Source organism: Scylla paramamosain, chromosome 25, assembly GCF_035594125.1.
Source record: "Scylla paramamosain isolate STU-SP2022 chromosome 25, ASM3559412v1, whole genome shotgun sequence".
NCBI classification, from domain to species: domain Eukaryota; kingdom Metazoa; phylum Arthropoda; class Malacostraca; order Decapoda; family Portunidae; genus Scylla; species Scylla paramamosain.
This window is the reverse complement of record NC_087175.1, coordinates 5,815,001-5,837,500: the sequence shown is the minus strand read 5'-3', so window position 1 is coordinate 5,837,500 and position 22,500 is coordinate 5,815,001. Positions and strand designations below refer to the sequence as shown.

General features: G+C 40.4%; 2 protein-coding genes and 2 long non-coding RNA genes across 6 annotated transcripts in view; 2 read left to right on the top strand and 2 right to left on the bottom strand.

Annotated features, from left to right (window-relative positions):
* The window catches only part of LOC135113164 (uncharacterized), a 10,440-nt gene extending 386 nt beyond the window's left edge, over positions 1-10,054 (top strand). Inside the window, exons 1-5 of one of the 2 annotated variants that reach the window (XR_010274733.1) lie at positions 1-131; positions 538-695; positions 5,185-5,352; positions 6,277-6,424; positions 9,902-10,054. The exon at positions 1-131 is cut by the window's left edge and continues 386 nt beyond it. This is a non-coding gene — a long non-coding RNA (uncharacterized LOC135113164). Of the gene's footprint in view, positions 132-537; positions 696-5,184; positions 5,353-6,276; positions 6,425-7,173; positions 7,768-9,901 lie in introns of those variants that run through there. The other variant, XR_010274732.1, reaches the window with a different exon arrangement.
* Positions 839-4,016, bottom strand: LOC135113434 (uncharacterized). The gene is made up of 2 exons (XM_064028700.1): positions 3,940-4,016; positions 839-2,224 (listed from the first exon to the last, which is right to left on the bottom strand). The coding sequence occupies exon 2, from the start codon at positions 2,176-2,178 to the stop codon at positions 991-993; it is 1,188 nt and encodes a 395-aa protein (XP_063884770.1). The 5' UTR covers positions 2,179-2,224; positions 3,940-4,016; the 3' UTR covers positions 839-990.
* LOC135113163 (DNA replication licensing factor MCM4-like) lies at positions 5,718-19,501 on the bottom strand. Of its 2 annotated transcripts, none has more exons than XM_064028257.1 (13): positions 19,346-19,501; positions 17,014-17,192; positions 16,117-16,262; positions 15,175-15,435; positions 14,383-14,481; positions 13,310-13,445; positions 11,062-11,304; positions 10,059-10,287; positions 9,497-9,691; positions 9,031-9,279; positions 7,966-8,502; positions 7,226-7,436; positions 5,718-6,397 (listed from the first exon to the last, which is right to left on the bottom strand). In XM_064028257.1, exons 2-13 carry the CDS (start codon positions 17,165-17,167, stop codon positions 6,302-6,304), a joined length of 2,556 nt encoding a protein of 851 aa, XP_063884327.1. In that variant the 5' UTR covers positions 17,168-17,192; positions 19,346-19,501; the 3' UTR covers positions 5,718-6,301. The 2 variants fall into 2 exon arrangements, with proteins under 2 accessions (XP_063884327.1, XP_063884328.1); XM_064028258.1 differs by lacking the exon at positions 19,346-19,501 and adding an exon at positions 18,219-18,298.
* LOC135113165 (uncharacterized) lies at positions 11,185-14,234 on the top strand. The gene is made up of 3 exons (XR_010274734.1): positions 11,185-11,324; positions 13,316-13,470; positions 13,880-14,234. It is a non-coding gene; the product is annotated as an uncharacterized LOC135113165 (long non-coding RNA).
* Positions 19,502-22,500: the final 2,999 nt, after the last annotated feature.

Here is a 22,500-nt window from a genome sequence, read left to right as displayed (position 1 = left end):
ACGGAGGGTAGGCGGTGGTTGTGGTGGTGTTTGTTGTGGTGGCGGCGACCTTGGTCCTGCTTAGGGCTGCTGGAATATTAGTCTACCGCCGGGAATAGTGACTCCGCCTCCCACTCCTGCAGCGCCCTCAGGTAAGCTTTCCTATAACTTTGATTCCAGAACACTACACTTTTTAGATATAACTCGACTTGGAATAAGGAGTAGAATAGCTCATTGATATCAGCTATGCTTTAATTTTCTTTATAACCCTTACTGTGTTTAATGCCCGCCTTCCCAACGCCCTGCCCCCAACAAAAAAAAAAATAATAATAAATAAATAAATAAATAAATAAATAACTACTTTCGCAACTGACAAAAAATAAGCAATTAAAAAAAAATACAAAAGTGAGAAAACATTTATCCCGAATTCACGAGATACTGTAAATCTTGTAATGTAGTACGTAACATTCATGTAATTTACTAAATATTCACTAAAACAGGGAAACAATAAGAAAGTCTCCCTTGAAAACCACCTTTAGTAACGCATCCCTCTAACAGATGGCGTTCGTGATCCTTCCGCGTCGAAGATTGTTCATCATTCCGGTGTTGGCCCCTCGCGACTGCCCTATTAACACTCTATAATAATGCCTGACACGTGTGATGGGTAGTCGCTGTGCTGTTTGCTGGCTTTACTTCACCGCAGTATCATTGTTATGGTGAGTGTGAGGCTGTTGTGATAGGATGGCTGTAGAAATGTGTGTGTGTGTGTGTGAGAGAGAGAGAGAGAGGCAAGGAAGAAATGGGGCTAGGTGATTCTCTCTCTCTCTCTCTCGTCCGTGGTTGAAATAAAAGTATGGTGCCAACTTTCAACATTTATTAGATCGCACCTTCCCACTGGGCGGCGGTGAGTGGGTGTGCATTAGTGGTGAAGGGCTGGGGGCTTCTACGAGTATAGGCGGAAGTGCGGCTGAGTCTGGGTGCGGTGAAACTGTGGTGGGTGTGGTAGTGTAATTAGAGTAGTGATTGGGGCGGCTTAGGGGCTGTGGGTGTGGTAGGGAGTGGTGGTGATGTGGTAGAAGCGAGGAAGAATAAGGAGTGTTGTGGAAGAGATGTGGTGATTAAAGAAAACTGGGAGCCTTGTGGTGGCGGAGTCGATGTGGTAGTAACAGGAAATGGTAATGAATTTCTGGTTGCTGGAGTAGATGTGGTATTGGTAGAAGAAATAGAGGGAAATGAGGATATTTTTGCAGTACCAGGAGTGATAGGAAAGAAGAACGGGTTATTCTGTACCAGTTTCGGCAAGATGAAGTGCGCGGGTTGGCCAAAGTCTTCCTTAGAGTAGCTTCCCCTATTGAGGCTTGAGGCGAGCGCTTGTTTTCTCTCAGTATTACGAAGAGACGCTGTATGCTTTCCCTGTGTTTCTGTTGTAAGGTATAGACTGTCTGAAGGAGGTGTAGTGGTATATATTTCATGACTGTAACTGTTAAGAGGTTGATCGATGGACTGCCTGCCTGTATTTGGTGTTTTAATGTTTAAATTTGGCCCCACAATATTTGAATCTGAACTCGAAGCTTTCAAACTTGGTATATTTGAATTTCGCACTGATAAATTTGAATTTCGCGCTATGGCATTTGAATTTCGCGCTGGTAATTTTGAAATTCCCTTTGATATATTTGAATTCCCCGCTGATATATATGAATTTTCTGCTGATATATTCGAGTCTGGTGCTACATTTGAGTCATATAGCGCCGTATTGGTAGTGAAACGTGTCTCGCTAACTTCCTCATCATTCTCTTCGCTGCTGTAATCACTGGAACGAATTTTGCTGCCTTCCTCTTCCTCTTCATCACTGTAACCTCCCTCGTTCTCGTACTCACTCCATGTCGTGTTCTGTGTCTGGTAATGGCGGTGGTCGTAGCCTCCCCTCTCATACCCTTCCTGGATGCTTATTTCGACCGTTTTCCGCACCTCCTCCACTATTAACCGGGGAGCGTGGCGCGGAGCATAGCGTGGGGCATGGTAGGGTGTGTGTTCAGCCTGAGAGGCGTGGCGTGGTACTAGCGGCGTCCTCTCACTCCTCTTGTCATTGAAGTTTCTGGAGTACCGCACCACGTAGGAGTAAGGCTTGGAGGCTGCGGCGGCGGCTAGAAGGCAGGACAGAGTCACGCAGGTCCTCAGAAGTGTTGAGTCACGGAGCATGTTGACTTTGTGGGATTAGATTATCAACTTTTCCCTTCTACACTATCTGCAAGGAACAAATCACATCTTAGACTCGGTGAATATTGAGACACACAGATGCTGAGAAGCGTTTAATCACGTAACTTCTTGACTTTGTGGGATTAGATTATCGACTTTTTCCATCCACACGATCTGCAAGGAACAAATCACACCTTAGAGTTTATTAATTAATGTCGAGAATCCCATAGATTCTCATAAGCGTTGAAACTTGGAACGTGTTGACTTAGTGGGCTCAATTTAGTTTGTCAGCTTTTTCCCTCCCACATAATCTGCAAGGAAAAAAAATGACGCCTTAAGGCAGGCCCATTCGCATACACATCAGTGCCGTGTCAGTTCAGTGTCATTGAAATCTGTGACGCTTCAGTGACATCTGTTCACACACATCCGTACTGCGTCAGTGATCTCCAAGAAGGTAAAGTTTTCAGACGTTGAATTGGTCACCATAATTCTTGATGAAGAGGAAGAGGTTGAGCTTAAACTGAAAAAAAGTGGGTACATGAGGCGTGGAAGAAAGGGAAAGTGAAGGAGAATCTGCTGTTCTGTACAATTATTTCATTGATGGAACATTCTCTCTCTCTCTCTCTCTCTCTCTCTCTCTCTCTCTCTCTCTCTCTCTCTCTCTCTCTCTCTCTCTCTCTCTCTCTCTCTCCAAATACATTGTTGGAGACTGTTGTCCATATACTTTGGCTGTGACAAATTATGCAGAACAGAATGATTCCGAACCAATTCTATAAGTAAATCATCATGCATTCTTGTGGACAAACTCGCAGCACTCGTCTGGCGTCCGTGAAACACTGAAAAATATCGGTGGCGACGATATTCAGTTTCACGGAACGGAGACGGAACTGACACGGAGACTCAAAACATGGTACGGCGCACGACGTGTGTGAATGCGTCAGCCAAATTCAAAGTAACTTTTTTTTTTTCTTTTCCACTGACACTGAAACACTGAGCGGACACGGCACTGGTACGTCACTGATGTTTGTGAATGTGCCCTTAGAGTTTATGAATGAATACTGAGAGCCACATAGATGCTCAAAAGCGTTGAATCATGTTTGTTTTGTGAAGTTAGATAATAAAATATCCCTTCCTCACAATCTGCAAGGAACAAAATATGTTTTATAGAGCTTACAAATTAACACTGAGAGCCACGCAGATACTCAGAAGCGCTGAATCGATGATCGACTTTTCTCTTCCTTACGATAAGCACGGCAGAAATCACACCTTAAAGTTTACGAATGAATGATGAGAGCCACTTGCATTATGCAGGGGCGCAGAATCACCGAGAATATTGAGGTTATGAGTTAGATTATCAATTACGTAAGTTTTGCCTTCCACCTCTGAATAAATTCCATAATTTTCTACACGTTAAATTTATTCACTCGCCTCTTCTGAATTAATACCACGATTTTGTACACGATAAAATGTTTTGTCACCATTAAGTCTTCTCTTCCACTTGTGAATAAATATTACGCTAGCTTTTCTACACGGCAAAGTTCTTCAGGGTATGTGCTGCTTGAAATTAAGTATATGGGTATTCAGGGTGATCACACTAGCTTCCCATATATAACTCTTAATGGGTTTTTTTTTACTATTATGAGATAACTTGTACGTTTAGTCAGTAGATGTAGTATTCATGCCTCGGCCGCCTATCACAGCACACTGGCTTGCGTCTGACAATCTTAATATTTCATCTTCTTTCTTTGGAGTATAAGGCCTCACTTGTATGCGCAGAAGTTAATAGGTGATGGTAATGAAAGTTTATGTTCCCTGTCCGTCCCTCACAACCGCTGGTTCACGTCTGACTCAAATTTTAACACACCCAGTCTTCCATCTCCCAGCCCTCCCCCTCCCTCGCTACCTCACTACCCTCCCTCGCCGCGGAAGTGCTGTGACCGAGAAACATTAAGTCATTCAAGAAATCGACTCTCTCTCTCTCTCTCTCTCTCTCTCTCTCTCTCTCTCTCTCTCTCTCTCTCTCTCCAGCACAATAATATCACTTCACGAAAAAGGAATGTCATGAATCGAGTAACAGTTTTTATTTTATTTTCACGTATCGAATCGTTAATGGACTTCTCTGAGAGTTACTTATAGGAGCAGCTTGTCTTATAGCTCACGGCGGACTCGTGGTGGGAGAGAAAGCGGCGTTTTTTTTTTTTTTTCTTGGATTTGCTTCTTCATAATAGCTAGTTATTTTTCGTTGTTATTCCTTTCCTCCGCATCACTTAACTGTATTTCCTCTGTTGCCAAGCTTTGTAGTTGCTGTAGTAGTAGTAAGAGGAGGGGGAGGAGTGGCAGTATTTTACAAGTGTTCATAGATGCTGAGTGTGAAATGTTCAGTCTGGGCGGCTTTTTGCGGTGTTTGGCTGTGTGTCACTGCAGGAGACACAAGGGAGGGAGGGGTGCGCCGTGACCGCCAGCAATTGTATTCACATATTGTCCACGCTTTCCCACGCAGATTTCGCAATGACTTTTTTTTTTTTTTCGTGATCTGGTCTTTGCTAGTCCCGAATAGAAAAAAAAAAAAGATAATTATATAAATAAAAAGAATATAATATACGAGGAATAGAGATAGGAAGAGATAGGCAATATGTAACAAAAGAGAGGGAGAGAGAGAGAGAGAGAGAGAGAGAGAGAGAGAATTTCACGGTGGATTTTATTTTACACAATACTGCCTTTCTAATATCCACCCTTCTCTCCCTTTCCCAATAATACTATTACATTATAGTTACTTTTATTAGTTACAGCATCTTAAATCCAAACTGAATCATTAGACAAAGAGCATTATAATAACTAAATAATAAGTAAAATATTTTTTACTTATCTATTAGTATTATTTTTTATTTATATATCTATTATTATTATTTTTTATTTATTTATTGTTATTTATTTTTTTATTTATTTATTTATTTTTATTTTATTATTATTATTATTATTTATTTATTTTATTTTATTTTTTTTTTGCAGATGCATGTCGCTACTTCCCGGTTCAAACCAAGAGAGATAAGAATGATTAGCTGAGGGACAACACCATTGCTCTCCTTGCTTCATCAGCTGTTAGCCCAAGCTGCATTTTTTACTCCACCACTTTCCACTCAGTGCCTGGTGACGTTGAGAGTAAGGTGCCAGTGACAGGTATGACGAATTGTAAGACGTTCACAGAGGGCCAGTTGAGGTGGTAGGTTAGTAGTAGTAGTAACTTCTCCTTGTCACTATTTTCTCTTCACTTCTAAATATAGTCATAAGTTGTTTTAAGCTCTCTTCTCAGTCTTGGTCTACCACAGTATCTACTTCTCTCCGTCTTATCTAGCGTATAGCATTCACTCTATTCTTTATCTTCATTTTTTACCTCCTCTTTCTATTTCCATTTTCTCTTCTAATTTCAAAATCTGCCAAGCCCTCATTATATCAATTAATATATATTTTCCATCTATTTTAGTCTATCTTTTGATACCACCAACTATTGAGTAAGGTTTATAACACATATAACACACCGCATGTAAGTTTACTATAAATTTATTAATAATAACATACATAAAAATATTTCTATGGGAGGGAGCACTGGGAGTGTTTGTACGTGAGAGGCTGCAGAGTGACTGTGGTTTGTAAACATACTGTGGGGGGATATCCTGTGGGTCTGTGTGAGAGAGAGAGAGAGAGAGAGAGAGAGAGAGAGAGAGAGAGAGAGAGAGAGAGAGAGAGAGGGGGGGATTAACAATACAACACAGCATGGAAAGTTAATCAACCTATACATAACAGTAGCTAATACCATCCTGTTCCTCCAGCTAGATATATATATCATGTAGTAAATGTATGGAGGAACAAATTCACAAACTCATCTGAGCACAGTATACAATGGCAGGCAAATAAAAGTTTCTCTCACTTGTTCAACACATTTCTAACACAGGGTAAAATGGAGGAGGCTGTTTTCCTTGCACATTAGCTGTACAGTCAGCATTCTGAGGCACAATATAACCTTAGAACAATAACCAGTGCACATCACTAGAGGAACACGTCACACGGTCTGCCGGGAGTGTCATTGTTTTGTTGTCTCCACAGGAAGGAGTGGTTGTGGTGGTGACGGCTAGTGCAAGATGCGGATGGACTTGCCTGTCACTTGGAGGAACTCGTCATCTTGAAGGTCCCTCAGTGCGTCCTCAAACATCTCTCGCGTAATCATCTGTGGAAAGAAGTGTTTGACTGCTAAGTACTGCTATTTTTTTTAGCAAGTGTACCCTGCTATTATTACAGTGAAGTTGAATTGTTAGTATGGCTCTGCTTCCTTTTATCTGATTTGCTGTCGATGACACAAAGAAATGTAGCAGGGAGATATACCAAATAACACATGACAGGCTGTCCAGTGAGTTCCATGACTAAATACACTTGTAGTAAGTTAATTAAGCTTTTACTGTTATTTGACTAGTAAATTAAGTAGTGAATTATCTAAATGCCATAAATCTAGTACATTTCACAAATATACTTCCATGTGTCATCAACAACCAGCCTAATGAAAGGGGGGCAGAGCCAAACAAGCAAAGGAGCTATCAGTGCAAATTTTCCATACACAAATTTAAGTGCTGCACAAAATAAGGGAGACAGTCTAAGATAAATCAAATTTGAAGTGGGAAAGCCAGTGCCTGGAGTAAGTGGGAGACAATGATAACATGGTACAGAATCCAGTTGCAAACTACTCAGTTTCAATCCCCTAAAGCATCATACTATCTGGTGCACAACTTTCAGTGATTTAAAACCGTATTTTGATTATCAATTATGCTATTACCTGATTCTTCAGTGAAAAGTTGATCATGAAAAAAAAAAAAAAAAAACACATCAAGGAGTTCAAGGATGGAACTCACCAGGTCCGAGGACTCCTTCATGTCTTGGAACATGCACAACTTTGTGATTTTAAACTGTATTTTGATTATCAATTATCTATCCTATTATCTGATTCTTCAGTGAAAAATTAATCATGAAAAAAAACATCAAGGAGTTCAAGGATGGAACTCACCAGGTCCGAGGACTCCTTCATGTCTTGGAACAGTTTCTGGCCATTGAGGGTGAGCACCTTGCCCTTGGCTTGAATCAGCTTGCGCAGCGCCTGGGCCAACTCCATCCTCTTCTTGCGTGCCGCCGAGCTCAAACCGGTGATGAGGATGCTGACGTCTATCTTGCCAGACAGTGGATCAGTGGCGGACTGTTTGAGAGCCTCGCGATGGAGTCTGGGGTTTGGGAGGGGTTAATTGCAATTCTATAGTTTGAGTTGATGAACCATGTTAGCTTCTTATATAATACTGAATGCCTTGTGTATTGTTACTTGTGGTCTCAATTCTAACCACCAATGCCTACAATCAGTCAATCAGCAAAACTGTTTGTAAAAGTACATCCCAATGTTTTGTTGCACAAATTCCATACAGTGCATTAAGAAATGTGTGGTTTTCCATTTATATGGTAAACTATATGTTCTCATTATTCTGTTTGTAAGAAAGCTGCATTTTATGTTTACATTGAATTAAGAAGTGAGCATATGAGCAATAGAAAGAGTCGATATACTTCACCCCATACTCCTAATCCTTAAAACCTTTTGTAATAATAATTCATAAATCAGTCGAGAAAGCAAATTAAAAAAATCACCTCCAAAAACGGTTAAAATGCATTATATAGATAAATTCAGAATTAATTTGGTTTTAAATTTTTCCAGGAATAATTCATTCAGAAATCAAAATTCTTATAACCAACAAGCATACTCACCTCCACGCTTCCTCCACATCAGCCACCTCCACCTCGTTAGAAAGCCGCACCTTAGCGTGGGCTTCGGCAAGGCGGATGAGCGACTCCAACTGACGTGGGTAAGCGGTGACCTGGCCTCGTCCACTTCCCACCTTGCGCATATCCACATAGGCCGAGATGAGACGCTGGGACGCATTCTCGCTCAGCCTGGGATGGACATACTCCCGGGCATAGGCAAGGTAGTCCCTTAAGATGCTCATGTCCAGCTGCTCCTCCTCACTGATGCCATCAGCCTTATGGTAGAGGGACACCAGATGGCGGGCCAAACGACGGTCGTACACCTCATCCTGCGGGTCCAGGATGAGGAAGATGAGGTCAAAGCGAGACATGAGGGTGTGCGGCAGCTGGATGTTCTCGATGATGGTCTTGTTCTTGTTCCACTGTGACTCGAGGGGGTTGGCAGCAGCCAAGACGGAGGTGCGGGCGTTGAGCTGGCAGATGATGCCAGCCTTGGCAATGCTGAGGGTCTGCTGCTCCATCACCTCGTGCAGCACTGACCTGTGGGGTGAAGGGCACACTCACCACATTTGTTATGGTGGTACTCTGCAGTCCTATACAACAAACCTTCAAAAGAGTTCACATGGAAGTAAGGGACACTTGGCACGTTTGACTAAAATATTTACTCTTCATTTTTTGTTAGGTGATAACACAAAATGAAGAGAGTATAAATATCAAATAAAAACACAGTTAAGGAGATATCTGCAGTTCATTTTAACACTGCAAATGCCATCCATCTATATATATACAAGGCTGGCAACCCCACACGGGATAACCCAAAGCACCACACACAAGCACACAAATCATTCATACAATTAACCCTATTGGCCCATGGTGTAAAGGGATAGACTATCTCATAGACCATCCTACTACACCCCAGGAGCTAAGATACAACTTCACATAAATTACTCAAAAATCTTCACACTCATCCTACCAAAAGACAAAAAGCCCTAATAGCTAACATCAATACAGTTAAGGAATCTGCACACTCATCTCAACACAACAAATGCAGACCACCCAAAGACACACCTGGTTGAGTCATTCATCTTGTCAAACTCATCAATGCAACAGATGCCATTGTCCGCCAACACCAGTGCGCCAGTCTGCAGCACCATCTGGCGGGTCTCTGGGTCACGGGTCACGTATGCAGTGAGGCCCACAGCAGAGGAGCCCTTCCCACTGGTGTACTGGGAGCGCGGCAGCAAGTTGTACACATACTGCAGCAGCTGAGACTTGGAGGTACCGGGGTCACCACACAGCAGGATGTTCACCTCAGACCTGCAGTGAACACAAGTTATGATAGAAGTGGTTACTCTTCAAAATGATTGCTTGCTTAGCCTACTTTTCAAACTACCACCTAAATTTCCACTCAGTCAGTCAGTCAATCAATCAGGAACACAAATTTCAATCAACCAATCACTCAGTCATACCAACACCTAAATTTCAACCAATCACTCAGTATTACAAACAAACTTCAATCAATTGTTCAACCCACCTGAAGTTCCCTCGTCCTGTCTGACTGAAGTTCTTCCGTGTGCCGCCAAAGAGTTGGAGGAGGATGCCCTTCTTGATGTCCTCATTTTCATAGATGGAGGGAGCGATGGCCCGGGCCAGGCGCTCATACACATCAGGCTTATTGGAGAGTTCTTTCAGCACCTCAATGCGCTCTGGGGTGAAGCGAGGCGTCTCCCTGTTGATTTCAGTAGTGGTGAGTATGTGCAGTTTGGGGATGAGTAGATGCATGTGTGAGAAGATATGGTGAAGAGTTGAGGTGAGGTGAGGTGAGGTAAGGGAAGGTAAGACAGTTTGTCTACAAATGTAAGGCAAGGTAGGTAAAGGTGAATTTTTAAGTAGGATGATGTCAGTTAAAGAAAGTTAAGATGAGCATTTTCATTTTCAGCAAGATGAGGCAAATGTAGGAAGTTATGGCAAGTTAGTGCAAGTTAATCAGCACAAATACCAAATGACTCAAGACATGAGGAAACACTAGATAAACCAAATCTATACAACTAGATGCACAACAAACAAAATCCACCCTACACCCTTCCCTGCCTCACCCTTCCTCCTGGCCGTGCAGACGCTTGGTGTCCACCTTGCGGAAGTGCACCACATCAATATGAGTCTTGTACACACTCTTGAGGTTGCGCACTCTGGGGTTGAGGCGCAGCGGCACAGCACGGTAGATCCCAGTGACAGTCACTCGGTCGCCCGGCTGCACCTTGTCCACCAGGTCATTGTGGGCATACAGCAGCACTGTGTGAGGTGTCTGGCCTGCCGGCATGTCCTCTGGGGGGTTCAACATACCATTAATGTACAAACACAGCCAAGAAAAGGCACACAACTTTCACATTCACACCATTAATGTACAAACACAGCCAAGAAAAGGCACACAACTTTCACATTCACACTCATTCACACCACTCTCTCAGCTCCTCAGCCCCGACGGAGCAGAAAAGTATTCCTGCCATTCAAGTAAATAATTAATCCTTTGACTGTCAAGGTTTCTTCCAAGGTGAACAATATGAACTTGTATGAATTTAGTCTAAAATTTTGAAAGAGAACACTCACTGCAAAGGGAACTGAATGTTTAGTGATGATTTTTTGGGCATACAGTTCACTTCCCTTTGTTAAACTGCCCAGGATTACTTAAATAAAATAGTCATTACTTTACAAAGCACCAAATGAATAAATCTTCAATGAAAGACTTGTGAAAGAAATTCATTAATAAATGAAGAATGAGAAAATTAAATAAAAGACATCTGGTATATCTCAAACAAAATAAATAAAAATGTACAAACAAATAGATACGAATAAATAAATAAATGCATAAAAGAACAGTTCAGTAAATAAAAGTAAATAGGAAATTGAGTAAAGCAAAACTGGCAATGTTTACAGTATTTTCCTTTCTTTACCTCAGTAAGAACATAAAGGGAAAAGATGAATGACAATAACAGAAAGTAAAACAAACCACAAACAGTAAAATAACACCTGAACACTCACAAACACAGCTAGACTGAACACATTCATACACACACCTAGACTCCATACAATGCAACCCACCTGGACTCTCCTGCAGCTTGACCATCTGCTTGTCAGAGAACCTGGACCTGTTGTGGATGAGGGTGAAGGAGTGGGAGGTGTTGCAGAAGGTGCAGACAGTGGGCTCAGCGATGCGGCCGCGGTCAATCTCCACAGTGGTGGTGAAGGCGCACACATGGCACTTGAAGAAGGCCTCCTGCATCTCTGGGATCAGGTTGGACGTGCGGATCACCATGCCACAGATTGTGATGAGCTGATCGATCTCTGGCAGACAAAAGACATAAGTGAGTATAATTCTTATAGAGGAATTTTACGTTTTTTCCTAACTGTTCTAACCTTATATTTTTACAGGATTGAGTCAAGGTCCTAATGTCATATTTTATCTCTAAAGCTATGAATGCTCCCTGCACACACAACTTTGTTGGACAATGCATTCCCCTGGGTGAGTGCTGTGTGTGTGTTTAAGATACACAGACTGACACTTTTAATGTGAAACCTGATGTGGTGCAATTTATGTAGCAACCTATTATGCTTCATTAGTTTAATGCAGTTTTAATGGATTAGTAGGGTTGTCCACAAGGCTGTCCCTTTCCACCAGGGACAAATGGGGCCGAGAGTGAATGATATATGTGTGGTGTTTTGTTTAGGTTATCCCTTATAGAATTGCTGACCTGGTACAGAGATTGATAAATAATGCTGAATCTATAGATCATTAATGAATAATAAGAAGAGAGCTGGTGACAGGACAGAACCCTGAGGAACACCACTGTTAATAGATTTAGGAGAAGAACAGTGACCGTCTACCACAGCAGCAATAGAACGGTCAGAAAGGAAACTTGAGATGAAGTTACAGAGAGAAGGATAGAAACTGTAGGAGGGTAGTTTGGAAATCAAAGCTTTGTGCCAGACTCTATCAAAAGCTTTTGATATGTCCAAGGCAACAGCAAAAGTTTCACCAAAATCTCTAAAAGAGGATGATCAAGACTCAGTAAGGAAAGCCAGAAGATCACCAGTAGAGCGGCCTTGACGGAACCCATACTGGCGATCAGATAGAAGGTTGTGAAGTGATAGATGTTTAAGAATCTTCCTGTTGAGGATAGACTCAAACTTTAGATAGGCAGGAAATTAAAGCAATAGGACGGTAGTTTGAGGGATTAGAACGGTCACCCTTTTTAGGAACAGGTTGAATGTAGGCAAACTTCCAGCAAGAAGGAAAGGTAGATGTTGACAGACAGAGCTGAAAGAGTTTGACTAGGCAAGGTGCAAGCACAGAGGCACAGTTTCGGAGAACAATAGGAGGGACCCCATCAGGTCCATAAGCCTTCTGAGGGTTTAGGCCAGCGAGGGCATGGAAAACATCATTGCGAAGAATTTTAATACGTGGCATGAAGTAGTCAGAGGGTGGAGGAGAGGGAGGAACAAGCCCAGAATCGTCCAAGGTAGAGTTTTTAGCAAAGGTTTGAGCAAAGAATTGCTTTAGAAATAGATGTGATAGCAGTGGTGCCATCTGGTTGAAGCAGAGGAGGGAAAGAAGAAGAAGCAAAGTTATTGGAGATATTTTTGGCTAGATGCCAGAAATCACGAGGGGAGTTAGATCTTGAAAGGTTTTGACATTTTCTGTTAATGAAGGAGTTTTTGGCTAGTTGGAGAACAGACTTGGCATGGTTTCGGGCAGAAATATAAAGTGCATGAGATTCTGGTGATGGAAGGCTTAAGTACCTTTTGTGGGCCACCTCTCTATCATGTATAGCACGAGAACAAGCTGTGTTAAACCAAGGTTTAGAAGGTTTAGGACGAGAAAAAGAGTGAGGAATGTACACCTCCATGCCAGACACTATCACCTCTGTTATGCGCTCAGCACACAAAGACGGGTCTCTGACACGGAAGCAGTAGTCATTCCAAGGAAAATCAGCAAAATACCTCCTCAGGTCCCCCCAACTGGCAGAGGCAAAACGCCAGAGGCACCTTCGCTTAGGGGGATCCTGAGGAGGGATTGGTGTGATAGGACAAGATAAAGATATGAGATTGTGATCGGAGGAGCCCAACGGAGAAAGGGTGACAGCATAAGCCGAAGGATTAGAGGTCAGGAAAAGGTCAAGAATGTTGGGCGTATCTCCAAGACGGTCAGGAATGCGAGTAGGGTGTTGCACCAATTGCTCTAGGTCATGGAGGATAGCAAAGTTGTAGGCTAGTTCACCAGGATGGTGAACTAGCCTACAACTATAAAATGATGGCATCAATTAATTCTCTCTCTCTCTCTCTCTCTGACCTTCAGGATTGAGGGAGCGCATGTTCTTGGTTTTCTCAGCATTGAAGGGCCGCACTTGAATCTGGTGCTCCAGGATGGTGTCTGGGTAGCGCTCAAAGAACATCTCATTGATTGCCATGTCCAGGCTGGGGATCACCTGTGCAGGGCAGCAAGCAGGAGAGGTAAAGATCAACACACTAATGCAGAAATAAAGACAAGTTTCTATAATTTGGGAAGTCCACACTGACTCACAAATAAAGACAAGTGTCTATGATTTGGGAAAAAGAGGAGTAAGTCAACATAAAGGCCAGTAATCAAAGGAAAAAAAATTATACAACTTGGTGACACAGAGAAGAGGTGGAGCACAGTAGCACTAAGACTCAGTGAATATATATATATATATATATATATATATATATATATATATATATATATATATATATATATATATATATATATATATATATATATATATATATATATATATATATAAACTATTATTCTCACCATAAGCAGGAGGGACAGAACAATTCAGCACTCAGGCATGCAAGAAAAAAAAGAAATAAGCTTTTTCGTATTATTTGCTCACAGGAAAGAAAAAGAGTTGTATGTGAGGGCAGCCCATAAAGATGTGAAAGGAAAGAAAGGCTAGTTAACAGTACAACACAATCCAAGATTTTCAAATGTAGCTGATGATGTAAAAGAGAAACATCTAATTCAACCCTATCCCTTTTACAACTCTGGTCATCCTTTGCTAACCTTCCTGCCACTGAAAAAATTGTTTGGATGGAGAGACAGGTGAGAAAAGAGAGAAAACAGGTTAATATTGCCTTTTTATGCTGCAGAATATTTATGAGAGCTTAGCACAAGAATAGGATAAAAAAAAGGTTATATGCACTAAAGTAGAAAATTTGTAGAAGTAAAAGGATTAAAAAATATCTCCCCAGATGCTGTCCATATTTCCCCATAATGGAAAAATCAACAGTAGAAGTGGAAAGTGTAGTAGTTTCAATGATGCCTGTAGCTATATTATTATTTGGACAATGGTGGCTAACCAAACCCAGGAAACATAAGAGCTTGGAAGCCCCACCCACCTCCTGTGGGTAGCACACCAGCTGCCTGTAGAGGTCTGTGTCAAACTGGTGAAGGTGTCCACAGTTGACGTTCATGAAGGGCTCCTCCAGGGTGTGGATCTGAGGATGTACAGAAAGATTTGTTACTTACTATGTCACAACAACACATCACATACATTGGTGGTTTGTTGATTTAAAGGCAACATAACAATAACATCATATAGTGCTGCTGCTGCTGTCACTGCTGCATAACAGTAAGTAATGAAAATTGTTGAAAGATAGAGAAAATCACACAAAACTAATACTACATCTAAAAGTAGCAACAGAGAGAGAGAGAGAGAGAGAGAGAGAGAGAGAGAGAGAGAGAGAGAGAGAGAGAGAGAGAGAGAGAGAGAGAGAGAGAGAGAGAGAGAGAGAGAGAGAGAGAGAGAGAGAGAGAGAGAGACCCTAAACAAAATAAAAATATGGCAATACAGTGTGGGTGTGTGCTGCTTCACAAACCACAACACACCCACACTCTTGTCTCCTGCACACACAAATATAAAGCAAATATAGAGCAAACAGTAAAATGCACTGCCAGGCAACACACACACACACACTAAAATAAAGAAGGGAAAGGGGAGACGAAAGCAATTAATAGAATCACGAAGAATATGAAGCTCCTTGATAGAGAAGATGTAATGAAGTGGGACATGAGATACAAGAGGACATGGAAGGAAGAAAAAAAAAAAATATTTACGCATGGAATATGAAAGTGAACAGCTTTCTCCATATAGTAGATATATGGAATGGACTGGACAAACACACACACACCTCCTCCAGTTTCTGCAGGTACAAAGGCTCATCCGTGTTCATCCCCTCACAGCGCTCGTCATCAGCAGCATCAGGGTCCACAAAGGTTTGCACGAAGGTCTTGAAGCGATCCTTGCACTCCGACACCACCACATCTGTGCCCCAGATCACCAGCTGCCCTCCCTGAGGTCCTTCTGTCTGGGCTGACCCACCAGGGGGAGCTGTACCAGGTGCGGCACCTTCAGCATTGGCCTCACTCAGGGGATCCGTGGTGAGATTCACCTGAGGGATTTTGTGAATTAGAGGAACATGATTTTGTGAACTGTTGAGGAATTTTGTGGAGGATCAAGATTTAGGGATCTATTGTAGGAATGGATGGATATTTGGCAGAAAACAATACAAAAAGAGGTTCACCTAGGGTGCAGTTCTGACCATTACGGGAATGAGATAAAGAGAATCAAAGAGAAAAGTAGTGGAAAAAAATACAAATGAGTATTTAGTTTTAAGTGACAAAGAAGGACTCTCTCAACAGATGTCTCAAGGAAGGGATGAAAATATCAAACTAAAAATATGAATACAAATGTTAAGTCTCAAGTATTTTAACAAACAGGAGAGGACTCGACATTTTTTTAACTAAAAATCTGAATACCAATGATAAGTATTAAGTATTCTGACAAACAGGAATGGCCAACATGTCTCAAGATTGGTGTGGAAATATATGTAACTGAAAATATGAAAGATTGAAGCATTTTAACAAACGGAAGGATACTCAACACACCTGTCTCAAGAATGGGATGAAAATATCTATAACTGAAAATATGAAAACAAATAGCAAATTTGAAGTACTTCGACGAGAGGACTCAACATATCTCGGGGAAGGGACGAGAAATATCTAGAATCTAACTAAAACTATGAATACAAAAGCCAAGTTTTGAGTATTCAAACATTAGCAGACTCACTCACCTGTCTCATGCGGCGGTCAGAGCGGATGTCAGAGCGGTGCCTGATGGGGGTGCCACGGACTCCTGAGCGAGGCGTGCGCAGGGAGGAGCCCACACTGCTTGGGGTGCCATAGTTGAGGGGGGAGCTCAGGTCCACCTCATTCAGAACTGCCAGGGAAGCACAATGCACACTCAATGGTACTTCACATGCATAGAAAGGGGATCTAAAAGCACTGCCCTAAATAATCATACACACACAAAACACTATCATACATACATAAAACACTATCAAACATACATAGAACAGTCATATACACATTAAACAGACCCAAATATACATGAAATACTCAATCTGTAAAAGTGCCTCTTCTATTAAACCTTCCACTGCTAAACAACCTATCATTACCTATAATTTTCAACAGTAATTTTTGTACTACAGACTCAAATAGCTCAGCAGCAATGGAGAGACAAAATTAACCTCTTATTTCCTTTCATCTGTATCCATCAAACATTTTTCAGCACTCACAGCTAACACAAACACGACAATAAAAAGGTCAGGTATTTCTTTGTGTATGAGCTATGTGTTGAGCTATTTATCCCTTGGTATATTTCTAATCATTTGCTGGACCTGTGACAATTAAGAAAGTGACAATTTTCAAGTGCTTTGAGGAAAATAAGAGGATGTTGAAGGTAGCATAGGAACTGGCATTCTTGGTGACGTGAATACAACCTCAACCAGCAAATGTTTGATATAAATGCCAAAGATACTGACATATTGAAAGTACTACATATCTACAAATCCAACCTCATCAACCAAATGTTTAAACTGAAAAAAATACAGAAATATTAAACAAAACAAATCTACAAACTTCACAAAATGTTTTCTCATTATGACAAAACTCAATCCAACAGAACTGACCAGACTGGAGGCGGGCAGGAGTGGCGGAGGGTGCAGGGGAGGTGGCTGGGAGGAGCTCTGGGCCAGGGGAGGATGAGGGGAGGGGGAGCAGTTCACTGGTGTCACTCCTCTTGCTTGGAGTGGAGCGGGTGCTGCGACGGCCAGGGGACGACATCCTCACACTGCAGGTACTCTCTCACCTGGAGGAAGGCCAGGGAATAACTCATCTACAGTGGAAATGTTACACCTGATGCACAGGAAACTCCACTCGTTCTGAAGTGTTCACATGGATTCAGATTCAGTTCTCACTTTTTTTTTTCTTTCCCTTAGATCTACAAGGATGATATACCATTATGAAAAGTGTGTATTTTTTTTTTGTGTTATTTATGCATTGCAGATTCTTCACAGAACATGACTGATCTATGAAGGCAATATTATACCAAGCATCACCTACATTTGGTTCCTTATATATATATATATATATATATATATATATATATATATATATATATATATATATATATATATATATATATATATATATATATATATATATATATATATATATATATATATATATATATATATATATATATTCACATCAAAAACAATTGACAAAAAAAAAAAAAATCTTTAATGTAAATATTATACCACACTCCCTATATACGAGTACATGCTTTTTGCATCAAAAACAATGTAAACAATTAGAAGTAAAGACTAAAATATTCAATATTAATCCTTTTGACTGTACTTTGAGAACTGGCACCTATATTGGGTATTTTTCATTTTAAATACCCTTCACCAAAGCCCTCCTACATAAAAATAAGAAAATAAATAAATACATAAAAAAAATTATATATATATATATATATATATATATATATATATATATATATATATATATATATATATATATATATATATATATATATATATATATATATATATATATGATAATGCCAATATGCAATGACCAAACTATATAACAGACAAACAAAAAATTTACTAAAGACACAACCTACACTGTCACCCTCACACAATATACCAAACTGAGCAAGCAAAATATCAAAACTGTGACCATCCAAGTCATACACAGCCAGACCATCCCAGTCATATAAAGCCTGACCATCCAAGTCATACACAGCCAGCCCCTCCACAGCAAATAAAGTGCAGACATCACTGCACACCTGCCCAGAGACACCATCTACAACCCCACACAGTCTTGCCTATCACTAAGCCCATCCAGGACACCACACAATGCAACAAAGGGTGACTAAGAGGCCCCATCCACCTCCTGCCACGGTATTCTGCTCCCTACAGGCCAAGCAATAACAGTAATGAGTCATGCTACCCAATGGCCTCTTCAGTAGTTAACCATCATTAAGTTATCTACACTCCTCTCCATGTTACATATTTATCTTGCTTTTTCTTCGATTTTCATAAACTTTTTACTGTAAATATAACACCATCCCGTCCTATCTTAATGTGTATACTTATTAAATGGTTTGCTAGTGAACTGGGCCATGGACGGTAGTTAGAAAAACCTAACTGCTTATTACATTAATAGATGACAACTTTTATCATTACATCTTGCATTGCTACACCTATTAACCATTATGCGTTTATCTATTTATGTATATTTTCTAACCTAGTGTTATAATATGAATACATTATATATTTCTCCAGATTTTTATTAGTAACGTGACCTATGCTAAGCACTTGTTTGACTGCTAATAAAAACAAAACTATCACTTCCTGCATCCCCGTAACATTCAAACATTTCACCATAAAATTCAGAATCCGTAGTTCTATTGCAGCGTATTATTAAACTCACAATGCCCCATCATGTTTAACGCAACGAAAAAAGTAACACGACCAAACCACTTGTTAATTGCTTATCACACTATTATTCCCTGCATCCTCGTAACTTTTTAACAAACCACCTTAAAATTCAGTACCTTTTTATTCTAATTTAGCGCAATATTAAACACTCACAATGGCCAGTCACGGTGCAGGGTGGAGAATGCAGCACGAGCTAACCACTTGTTAAACTACTGCCCAATTAACACATTCCTTCACATTTCATGACCTCTCTTCTGCCACCCATCCAACCAGTGCCTTTACTTCAACCCCAACACTATAATTAGGTCTAAAAACATTCAGTCAAGTAATTAAAAGAACAAAGAAAGTAACACACCTACCCAGGAACACATCACTCCCCACCCTCGGACCCTCAAATATTTCATGCCTTTTAATTCAATACAACTCAACACATCCCACTCACTGCTTAATTCTACCACACCTCTAGTACTCTATCAACATTTATGCATCAGTGAAGACAGCCTGCACTTACCAGAAATGATGCACAAGCCAAGAAATACAGAGGGACGCCGGCCTGCTTCTTCGTCCCGCCAAAAGTTTTGTTGACGAGGAAAGCGCGGGAAACTCCACTCGTTCCGAAGCGTCTACTTGGATTCAGTTTTAGTTATCACGTGTTTTTTTTTTTTTTTTTTCTTTTTTCCTTTCCTTTGGATCTACATGGATGATATACCATTATAAAGAAATTTATTTTTTGGTGTCGTTTGCGTATTGGAGACTCTTCAAGGAATGGGTGTAGTAATACGGGTCATATGAAGACAAATTTGGAGATCGTAGTTTTTTGTAATGTAGATTATTGATGTTATTTTATTAATTTTCTTGTTTTCTTATTTCAGTTAATTTAATGGAATATTTTTCTTTGTGATTCCAAGTTAGAGAAAAAAAATACGAACAACTCGTCCGAATGTGGTAACTTTTAGATTCAACATAACCTCTGGTCAATAGAAATGGGCATAGGAGAGGAAACAACACATTTACACATCACAAATATTAACAAATAAAGTACACAAAACTGTTTAACAAAAAAAATAATAGCAATAATAATAATAATAATAATAATAATAACAATCTAGATAAAACAGCATAGAAAACGACATTTAAAGGAAGGCTATTTTAAAGTACTGCTGCCACGGTGCCACCCATCATTATTTGTCATGAGGGCGTGTCCTCTTGCCCGGCTCCGAGGCTTTGTGAGCAGGACAAAAGCAATTATATCTCATCTCTGCGTATATAACAGTAAAGTTTTTCAATTTAATAATTGGCATGAAAGCATATCGGTGATAGAAATGAAAAAAGGAAGACTAGAATCAGCAGGTGTAAAGATTGCCCGTATTCTGAAGCACTTTCTCATCAGGACTAATTTCAAAGGCCACATAGATGATTAGATGGGTTCTCATAGGTGTTTTTTTCCTGTTCATGATGTAGAAATATTGTTAACATGTCATTAGAACCATAAAGAAAAACTTAAAAACACGTGTAACTTCAGCTACAAGTTTTTTTTTTTTTTTTTTTTATGTAGTGGGGGTGCGGTGCGGAAGTGTTTCAAAATATATTCCTGAAGACGATATCCAAGACAAGGGAGAAAGTGAAAGAATGGTATAAGGCAGAAACACTAAGAAAATGCTCGTTGGAAGCAGCGAAAAGGAATGTAAGCTAAGAAGAAGAAAGCATAGAAAAAGAAACACATTACAATAAACGTGAGAGACGACCTTTATCAGTATGTACTACTGATACTTCCTTTGTGTGTGTGTGTGTGTGTGTGTCAGAGGTCTCGTGACGGCCAGCACACCTGCGCCACGTGTGAATACCATGGAAAAAGTATTGATAAGGCATCACTCCGGAATTTAGACACTCAGTCAGCCTATCTATCTTTATATCTATCTATCTGTCTGTCTGTCTGTCTGTCTGTCTATCTATCCATTAAATCAATAAATAGAGAATTAAGTAGCTGATAAACGAATAAAAGAAAAAAATAACAAGTTAATTAAAAAAAAAAAAAAAGCGGATCCAACCCTACATTAGCATTGCATTGATAATTCATTTGCTATTTTCTTTTCTTTTTCATTCTCTTTTTTTTTCTATAGCTGTTATCACGTGTGTTGCTCAATATTTCAATCTAACATTTATTCACTAAATCTGCCGCACTTCGATCAACTTGTTAGCATCATACAGGTACCTAGGCTCAGAAAGAGTCGGATTATTTTTATCGATTTATGGCACTGTGTGAATATTAGTAAGACTTTAAAGTAATGTTAGATTCGTTTAAGAATGCCCTTCATTTTCTCTTATCAGATCTTTACGGAACCTGATCGTATTGACTAGGCTATTCACGACCAGTGAACAATACAGCTCCTTAAGTCTGACCACACACACACACATACACACACATACACACACACACACGATAATGATACTGTTAGGCTATCTCATGCTTACGTTTAATACTTAAATCTTCTCATGAACACAGCAAAGTTATACTTCACCTTACCACTGCACACTGAGTTACCTGTTTCGTTCTCAAGGGCGCCTTAATCTAATAAGTCTATATGGCTGGGGTTATGAGGCATATAGACAGAGCAGTTTTACGGCCTCTGTGTTTGTGTATCTGTGGCCGTGATCTTCCAGTCTGTCAGTCCTTCAGTCCTCACCCCGCCTTGTCTTCCCGCCAGCTTTGGCCCCGTATGCTGAAGCGCTTCGCTCTCTCACCACGATTACTTTCAATGGACACATAGATGATTAGATGGGTTCTCAAGAGTGTTTCTCCAGTTAATAATGAAGAAATCTTGTTAATCTGTCACTACAATCGTGAAAAAAAACACCTTTAATGCCCGTGTCAGCCTTTTGAAAGTACTGGAGGTACGGGCAGCAGTGTTTGAGAATAAATGGGTTCATATTCTGAAACCCTCTGCTTTCTCACCATGACTATTTTTCAGGGAGCCACAGAGATGATTAGCGAGGCTGCAGCTTGCTGCTCCCAGCTGTGGGAAGGGCGTCTCGGGGGACGTTGCGCGGCCTGCGTTGGAGCGGGAGCACCAAAATCAAATTTCAAAGCCCAATACACCCAGCAACACAACCTTCCCTCCCAAAAAACACCCACAAACATTGAAAAACTCACCAAGAACCATCATGAAACAGAAAAAATATTCCTATCGCTCCCAAAACACACTAAAAACACAGATTCCTTCCCAAAACACTCCCCCAAAAAAACTCCCAACCCCCCATAAAAAAAAAGCAAACATTCCCTACCAAAACATCCCAGAAGCATACAATTCAATTCCCCTTCAAAACAATCCAAATACACAAATTCCCTTACAAAGAAAAAAAAAACTGATTCCCTTCCAAAATACTTCAAACACACACACACATTTCCCTTTCAAAACACCACAAAAAAAAAAATCTTCTAAAAACACCCAGAAAACATACAGTTACCTTCCAAAAATACAAAAAAAAAAAAAAAAATCCCTTCCAAAACACTCAAAGAAAACACTGATTCCCTTCCAAAACACACACGAAAAAAAAAAAAAAAAAAATACCTCCCCTTCCAAAATACCTCAGAAACTCAGAATCCCTTCCAAAGCGCCTCAAAAAACACAAGATTCCCTTCCAAAACACTCCAAAACAGACACTTCC